Source organism: Entelurus aequoreus, linkage group LG18 (assembly GCF_033978785.1).
Source record: "Entelurus aequoreus isolate RoL-2023_Sb linkage group LG18, RoL_Eaeq_v1.1, whole genome shotgun sequence".
Lineage (NCBI taxonomy): Eukaryota > Metazoa > Chordata > Actinopteri > Syngnathiformes > Syngnathidae > Entelurus > Entelurus aequoreus.
The window spans coordinates 49,493,653-49,503,652 of NC_084748.1; the positions used below are offsets into that span (position 1 = coordinate 49,493,653).

The 10,000-nt window shown below is 37.0% G+C and overlaps 1 protein-coding gene across 1 annotated transcript in view; it reads right to left on the reverse strand.

Annotated features, from left to right (window-relative positions):
* Window positions 1-4,116: 4,116 nt before the first annotated feature.
* The window catches only part of LOC133634236 (proteasome adapter and scaffold protein ECM29-like), a 73,235-nt gene continuing 67,351 nt past the window's right edge, over window positions 4,117-10,000 (reverse strand). The window contains exons 45-47 of the mRNA XM_062027348.1: window positions 8,494-8,599; window positions 7,283-7,371; window positions 4,117-4,244 (exon numbers count right to left, since the gene is read on the reverse strand). Coding sequence (XP_061883332.1) covers window positions 4,147-4,244; window positions 7,283-7,371; window positions 8,494-8,599 — 293 coding nt within the window. The 3' untranslated portion in view covers window positions 4,117-4,146. The remainder of the gene's footprint in view (window positions 4,245-7,282; window positions 7,372-8,493; window positions 8,600-10,000) is intronic.

Here is a 10,000-nt window from a genome sequence, read left to right on the forward strand (position 1 = left end):
TCGCTTTCTGTGGACACACAACACTTCAGACACACACTGCCACTGCTCGCCTTTCTGTGGACACACAACACTTCAGACACACACTGCCACTGCTCGCTTTCTGTGGACACACAACACTTCAGACACACACTGCACTGCTCGCTTTCTGTGGACACACAACACTTCAGACACACACTGCCACTGCTCGCTTTCTGTGGACACACAACACTTCAGACACACACTGCCACTGCTCGCTTTCTGTGGACACACAACACTTCAGACACACACTGCCACTGCTCGCTTTCTGTGGACACACAACACTTCAGACACACACTGCCACTGCTCGCTTTCTGTGGACACACAACACTTCAGACACACACTGCCACTGCTCGCTTTCTGTGGACACACAACACTTCAGACACACACTGCCACTGCTCGCTTTCTGTGGACACACAACACTTCAGACACACACTGCCACTGCTCGCTTTCTGTGGACACACAACACTTCAGACACACACTGCCACTGCTCGCTTTCTGTGGACACACAACACTTCAGACACACACTGCCACTACTCGCTTTCTGTGGACACACAACACTTCAGACACACACTGCCACTGCTCGCTCTCTGTGGACACACAACACTTCAGACACACACTGCCACAACACTTCAGATGCTGTTTAACATCACACACTTATGTTGTGTGCGTTCATCAAGATGTTGTGTGTTGATGACAAGTTCTTACCTCCACTACTATTGTGTAGTTGTGTGTGGATGACAAGTTCTTACCTCCACTACTATTGTGTAGTTGTGTGTGGATGACAAGTTCTTACCTACGCTACTATTGTGTAGTTGTGTGTAGATGACAAGTTCTTACCTCCACTACTATTGTGTAGTTGTGTGTGGATGACAAGTTCTTACCTCCACTACTATTGTGTAGTTGTGTGTGGATGACAAGTTCTTACCTCCACTACTATTGTGTAGTTGTGGTGTAGATGACAAGTTCTTACCTCCGCTACTATTGTGTAGTTGTGTGTAGATGACAAGTTCTTACCTCCGCTACTATTGTGTAGTTGTGTGTAGATGATAAGTTCTTACCTCCACTACTATTGTGTAGTTGTGTGTAGATGACAAGTTCTTACCTCCACTACTATTGTGTAGTTGTGTGTAGATGACAAGTTCTTACCTCCGCTACTATTGTGTAGTTGTGTGTAGATGATAAGTTCTTACCTCCACTACTATTGTGTAGTTGTGTGTAGATGACAAGTTCTTACCTCCTCTACTATTGTGTAGTTGTGTGTGGATGACAAGTTCTTACCTCCGCTACTATTGTGTAGTTGTGTGTGGATGACAAGTTCTTACCTACGCTACTATTGTGTAGTTGTGTGTAGATGACAAGTTCTTACCTCCGCTACTATTGTGTAGTTGTGTGTAGATGACAAGTTCTTACCTCCGCTACTATTGCGTAGTTGTGTGTAGATGACAAGTTCTTACCTCCGCTACTATTGTGTAGTTGTGTGTGGATGACAAGTTCTTACCTACGCTACTATTGTGTAGTTGTGTGTGGATGACAAGTTCTTACCTCCGCTACTATTGTGTAGTTGTGTGTAGATGACAAGTTCTTACCTCCACTACTATTGTGTAGTTGTGTGTAGATGACAAGTTCTTACCTCCACTACTATTGTGTAGTTGTGTGTAGATGACAAGTTCTTACCTCCACTACTATTGTGTAGTTGTGTGTTGATGACAAGTTCTTACCTCCTCTACTATTGTGTAGTTGTGTGTGGATGACAAGTTCTTACCTCCGCTACTATTGTGTAGTTGTGTGTGGATGACAAGTTCTTACCTACGCTACTATTGTGTAGTTGTGTGTGGATGACAAGTTCTTACCTACGCTACTATTGTGTAGTTGTGTGTAGATGATAAGTTCTTACCTCCACTACTATTGTGTAGTTGTGTGTAGATGACAAGTTCTTACCTCCTCTACTATTGTGTAGTTGTGTGTGGATGACAAGTTCTTACCTCCGCTACTATTGTGTAGTTGTGTGTGGATGACAAGTTCTTACCTACGCTACTACTGTGTAGTTGTGTGTAGATGACAAGTTCTTACCTCCGCTACTATTGTGTAGTTGTGTGTAGATGACAAGTTCTTACCTCCGCTACTATTGCGTAGTTGTGTGTAGATGACAAGTTCTTACCTCCGCTACTATTGTGTAGTTGTGTGTGGATGACAAGTTCTTACCTCCGCTACTATTGTGTAGTTGTGTGTAGATGACAAGTTCTTACCTCCACTACTATTGTGTAGTTGTGTGTAGATGACAAGTTCTTACCTCCACTACTATTGTGTAGTTGTGTGTAGATGACAAGTTCTTACCTCCACTACTATTGTGTAGTTGTGTGTTGATGACAAGTTCTTACCTCCACTACTATTGTGTAGTTGTGTGTTGATGACAAGTTCTTACCTCCACTACTATTGTGTAGTTGTGTGTAGATGACAAGTTCTTACCTCCACTACTATTGTGTAGTTGTGTGTGGATGACAAGTTCTTACCTCCTCTACTATTGTGTAGTTGTGTGTAGATGACAAGTTCTTACCTCCACTACTATTGTGTAGTTGTGTGTGGATGACAAGTTCTTACCTCCGCTACTATTGTGTAGTTGTGTGTGGATGACAAGTTCTTACCTCCGCTACTATTGTGTAGTTGTGTGTAGATGACAAGTTCTTACCTCCGCTACTATTGTGTAGTTGTGTGTAGATGACAAGTTCTTACCTCCGCTACTATTGTGTAGTTGTGTGTAGATGACAAGTTCTTACCTCCGCTACTATTGTGTAGTTGTGTGTTGATGACAAGTTCTTACCTCCGCTACTATTGTGTAGTTGTGTGTTGATGACAAGTTCTTACCTCCACTACTATTGTGTAGATGACAAGTTCTTACCTCCACTACTATTGTGTAGTTGACAAGTTCTTACCTCCACTACTATTGTGTAGATGACAAGTTCTTACCTCCACTACTATTGTGTAGATGACAAGTTCTTACCTCCACTACTATTGTGTAGATGACAAGTTCTTACCTCCACTACTATTGTGTAGATGACAAGTTCTTACCTCCACTACTATTGTGTAGATGACAAGTTCTTACCTCCACTACTATTGTGTAGATGACAAGTTCTTACCTCCACTACTATTGTGTAGATGACAAGTTCTTACCTCCACTACTATTGTGTAGATGACAAGTTCTTACCTCCACTACTATTGTGTAGTTGACAAGTTCTTACCTCCACTACTATTGTGTAGATGACAAGTTCTTACCTCCACTACTATTGTGTAGATGACAAGTTCTTACCTCCACTACTATTGTGTAGATGACAAGTTCTTACCTCCACTACTATTGTGTAGATGACAAGTTCTTACCTCCACTACTATTGTGTAGATGACAAGTTCTTACCTCCACTACTATTGTGTAGATGACAAGTTCTTACCTCCACTACTATTGTGTAGATGACAAGTTCTTACCTCCACTACTATTGTGTAGTTGACAAGTTCTTACCTCCACTACTATTGTGTAGTTGACAAGTTCTTACCTCCACTACTATTGTGTAGATGACAAGTTCTTACCTCCACTACTATTGTGTAGTTGACAAGTTCTTACCTCCACTACTATTGTGTAGTTGACAAGTTCTTACCTCCACTACTATTGTGTAGTTGACAAGTTCTTACCTCCACTACTATTGTGTAGTTGACAAGTTCTTACCTCCACTACTATTGTGTAGTTGATAAGTTCTTACCTCCACTACTATTGTGTAGTTGACAAGTTCTTACCTCCACTACTATTGTGTAGTTGACAAGTTCTTACCTCCACTACTATTGTGTAGTTGACAAGTTCTTACCTCCACTACTATTGTGTAGTTGACAAGTTCTTACCTCCACTACTATTGTGTAGTTGACAAGTTCTTACCTCCACTACTATTGTGTAGTTGACAAGTTCTTACCTCCACTACTATTGTGTAGATGACAAGTTCTTACCTCCACTACTATTGTGTAGTTGACAAGTTCTTACCTCCACTACTATTGTGTAGATGACAAGTTCTTACCTCCACTACTATTGTGTAGATGACAAGTTCTTACCTCCACTACTATTGTGTAGATGACAAGTTCTTACCTCCACTACTATTGTGTAGTTGACAAGTTCTTACCTCCAGTTCTCTTCACAATGAGTTCCACCACTGAAAGAGCTTCTGTCCTCACAGACGAGTAACTTTTGTTTTCTGCTCAAAGACAACAAAAAGAAGGTAGTACTTGAAGTACAACAAAAAGAAGGTAGTAGTTAAAGTAGTAGTACTAGAGCAGGGGTGTCCTGCTTACATATATATATATATATATATATATATATATATATATATATATATATATATATATATATATATATATATATATATATATATATTAGGGCTGCAACAACTAATCGATTAAATCGATTCAAATCAATTATAAAAATAGTTGCCGATTAATTTAGTCATCGATTCGTTGGATCTATGCTATGCGCAGAGGCTTTTTAAAAAAAAAAATATTTTTTTTTAAATAAACCTTTATTTATAAACTGCAACATGTACAAACAGCTGAGAAACAATAATCAAAATAAGTATGGTGCCAGTATGCTGTTTTTTTTCAATAAAATACTGGAAAGAATAGAAATGTAGTTTGTCTCTTTTATCCGATTACTAATCGATTCATCGAAGTAGTAATCGACAGATTAATCGATTATCAAATTAATCGTTGGTTGCAGCCCTAATATATATATATATATATATATATATATATATATATATATATATATATAAATATGTGTGTATATATATATATATATACATATATATGTATTTATATATATATGTGTGTATATATATGTATGTATACATATATATAAATATACAGTATATACACATATATATATATATACATACTGTATATACAGATATATGTATATATATATGTACAAACCCCGTTTCCATATGAGTTGGGAAATGGTGTTAGATGTAAATATAAACGGAATACAATGATTTGCAAATCCTTTTCAAGCCATATTCAGTTGAATATGCTACAAAGACAACATATTTGATGTTCAAACTCATAAACTTTATTTATTTTTTGCAAACAATAATGTCATGGCTGCAACACGTGCCAAAGTAGTTGGGAAAGGGCATGTTCACCACTGTGTTACATGGCCTTTCCTTTGAACAACACTCAGTAAAGGTTTGGGAAGTGAGGAGACACATTTTTGAAGTGGAATTCTTTCCCATTCTTGCTTGATGTACAGCTTAAGTTGTTCAACAGTCCGGGGGTCTCCCTTCTCATATTTTAGCTGCCACACATTTTCAATGTCTGGACTACAGGCAGGCCAGTCTAGTACCCACACTCTTTTACTATGAAGCCACGTTGATGTAACACGTGGCTTGGCATTGTCTTGCTGAAATAAGCAGGGGCGTCCATGGTAACGTTGCTTGGATGGCAACATATGTTGCTCCAAAAGCTGTATGTACCTTTCAGGATTAATGGTGCCTTCACAGATGTGTAAGTTACCCATGTCTTGGGCACTAATACACCCCCATACCATCACACATGCTGCCTTTTACACTTTCACCATAGAACAATCCGGATGGTTCTTTTCCTCTTTGGTCCGGAGGACACGACGTCCACAGTTTCCAAAAACAATTAGAAATGTGGACTCGTCAGACCATAGAACACTTTTCCACTTTGCATCAGTCCATCTTAGATGAGCTCAGGCCCAGCGAAGACGACAGCGTTTCTGGGTGTTGTTGATAAACGGTTTTGGCCTTGCATAGGAGAGTTTTAACTTGCACTTACAGATGTAGCGACCAACTGTAGTTACTGACAGTGGGTTTCTGAAGTGTTCCATGTGGTGATATCCTTTACACACTGCTTGTTGATGCAGTACAGCCTGAGGGATGGAAGGTCACGGGCTTAGCTGCTTACGTGCAGTGATTTCTCCACATTCTCTGAACCCTTTGATGATATTACGGAGCGTAGATGGTGAAATCCCTAAATTCTTTGCAATAGCTGCTTGAGAAAGGTTGTTCTTAAACTGTTCAACAATTTGCTCAGGCATTTGTTGACAAAGTGGTGACCCTCGCCCCATCCTTGTTTGTGAATGACTGAGCATTTCATGGAATCTACTTTTACACCCAATCATGGCACCCACCTGTTCCCAATTAGCCTGCACACCTGTGGGATGTTCCAAATAAGTGTTTGATGAGCATTCCTCAACTTTATCAGTATTTATTGCCACCTTTCCCAACTTCTTTGGCACGTGTTGCTGCCATAAAATTATAAAGTTAATGATTATTTGCAAAAAAAAAAAAGTTTATCAGTTTGAACATCAAATATGTTGTCTTTGTAGCATATTCAACTGAATATGGCTTGGAAAGGATTTGCAAATCATTGTATTCCGTTTATATTTACATCTAACACCATTTCCCGACTCATATGGAAACGGGGTTTGTATATACAGGTATATATGTGTATATACTGTGTATATATATATATATATATATATATATATATATATATATATATATATATATATATATATATATATATATATATATATATATAAAATATATATATATATATATATATATTTATATGTGTATATATATATATATATATTTATATATATATATATATATATAAAATATATATATATATATATATATATATATATATATATATATATATATATATATATATATATATATATATAAATATATATATATATATATATATATATATATACGCACGCACACACACACACACACACACACACACACACACAGTTACTTTTGGCTGTTGACCAAATTATTTCATCCCAATGTCATCATCATCATCATTTCTTTGTATTCGTGGCCCCCAAGTCCAAAGGTTTGGACACTAAAGTGATGATGTTGTTTACCTAAAGGATGAGTTTGGACACTAAAGTAATGATGTTGTTTACCTAAAGGATGAGTTTGGACACTAAAGTAATGATGTTGTTTACCTAAAGGATGAGTTTGGACACTAAAGTAATGATGTTGTTTACCTAAAGGATGAGTTTGGACACTAAAGTAATGATGTTGTTTACCTAAAGGATGAGTTTGGACACTAAAGTAATGATGTTGTTTACCTAAAGGATGAGTTTGGACACTAAAGTGATGATGTTGTTTACCTAAAGGATGAGTTTGGACACTAAAGTAATGATGTTGTTTACCTAAAGGATGAGTTTGGACACTAAAGTGATGATGTTGTTTACCTAAAGGATGAGTGAGAGCAGCACAAGTGTGTGTCAAGATGGCCGACAGGGTGCTCATGTCACTTTTGTCCTTGTCCAACAACAATAATCTGCAGAAAGAAAGCAAGTCACACACTAAATATGCAGTAAATACAAAAATAATGTGTAAATAACAAGTCACACACTAATAAATACAACAATAATGTGTAAATAACAAGTCACACACTAATAAATACAACAATAATGTGTAAATAACAACAAGTCACACACTAATAAATACAACAATAATATGTAAATAACAACAAGTCACACACTAATAAATACAACAGTAATGTGTAAATAACAAGTCACAGACTAATAAATACAACAGTAATGTGTAAATAACAAGTCACACTAATAAATACAACAATAATGTGTAAATAACAAGTCACACTAATTAATACAACAATAATGTGTAAATAACAAGTCACCGACTAATAAATACAACAGTAATGTGTAAATAACAAGTCACAGACTAATAAATACAACAGTAATGTGTAAATAACAAGTCACACTAATAAATACAACAATGTGTAAATAACAAGTCACAGACTAATAAATACAACAATAATGTGTAAATAACAACAAGTCACAGACTAATAAATACAACAATAATGTGTAAATAACAACAAGTCACAGACTAATAAATACAACAATAATGTGTAAATAACAACAAGTCACAGACTAATAAATACAACAATAATGTGTAAATAACAACAAGTCACAGACTAATAAATACAACAATAATGTGTAAATAACAACAAGTCACAGACTAATAAATACAACAATGTGTAAATAACAAGTCACAGACTAATAACTACAACAATAATGTGTAAATAACAAGTCACAGACTAATAAATACAACAATAATGTGTAAATAACAACAAGTCACAGACTAATAAATACAACAATAATGTGTAAATAACAACAAGTCACAGACTAATAAATACAACAATGTGTAAATAACAACAAGTCACAGACTAATAAATACAACAATAATGTGTAAATAACAAGTCACAGACTAATAAATACAACAATAATGTGTAAATAACAACAAGTCACAGACTAATAAATACAACAATAATGTGTAAATAACAAGTCACAGACTAATAAATACAACAATAATGTGTAAATAACAACAAGTCACAGACTAATAAATACAACAATAATGTGTAAATAAGAACAAGTCTTACTTGGAGAAGTAGGCCTTCATGCAGCGCAGAACAGCTAGCTGGACCTTCCAGGTGCTCAGCTTTAACTTGTCACACATCAGGCTGCACACCTCCACCTGGAAGCGGGCTGCACAAACACAACATTGTTGTCACACATCAGGCTGCACAAACACAACATTGTTGTCACACATAAGGCTGCACAAACACAACATTGTTGTCACACATCAGGCTGCACAAACACAACGTTGTTGTCACACATCAGGCTGCACAAACACAACATTGTTGTCACACATCAGGCTGCACAAACACAACATTGTTGTCACACATAAGGCTGCACAAACACAACATTGTTGTCACACATCAGGCTGCACAAACACAACATTGTTGTCACACATCAGGCTGCACAAACACAACATTGTTGTCACACATCAGGCTGCACAAACACAACATTGTTGTCACACATAAGGCTGCACAAACACAACATTGTTGTCACACATCAGGCTGCACAAACACAACATTGTTGTCACACATAAGGCTGCACAAACACAACATTGTTGTCACACATAAGGCTGCACAAACACAACATTGTTGTCACACATAAGGCTGCACAAACACAACATTGTTGTCACACATCAGGCTGCACAAACACAACATTGTTGTCACACATCAGGCTGCACAAACACAACATTGTTGTCACAAGCACTCCCAGCAGGGGGTCCAGGAAGCAGGTGAAGGGAAGGAGGATGTCAAACGAGGACAACTTCAGCATTCAGAGAGAGAGAGGCAAGTCCAACATGGAGTCAGTTACCATGGTAACGCTGCTAGGTTTTATTGAACAAAGTTTTTCACGCCTCCTCTCTCCTAAAAACCCGTCAGACATCTTGTGTCCTTGCTTTGTCAGCAGAAATGTTATAACATTATTCTTGAAAACTTAAAAGGAAAACTGCACTTTCCTTCACAATCCTCATGTAAGACAAGAAAGGTTTTTATTTTTTTATGCATTCTAAATCGTAAAATGCAGCAAGTAGGAGGTGGCTAACAAAGCAGCTAATAGGAGTACACTATTGTGATTTCAAAACATCCAAAAACTGCCAACAATACTACATCTACATGTGCTGACCTGAATATTAACAAGTATTAGTGATATTGTTATTATCAGTGCTGACACAGACAAACTATTATGCTAGTTTATTGACATGATGAGCTGCTGCATGGCCTCTGAGTTGGTAAAAGTTAATTGTAGATGATAAATCATGTCTCTCACCTGGATAGTAGAAGGTTGTGAACATAAACCTACAAGTTGATCAACTTTGACATCCAACTTAGACCCGGAGAGGGCCAGAAAGACACAAAAAGACGCTTGTTTTTTTAACCCTATGTGAGGATTATGATGAATTGTTGATGTAAAGGGGAAGATATAAACATCCCATCAATCTTTATCCCAGTGAGAGCAGACATTGTACTGTAGGTGATTGTTTTATTATGTTTGTATATCTTGTTTAGCACTTACTGCTACATGACACTTAGT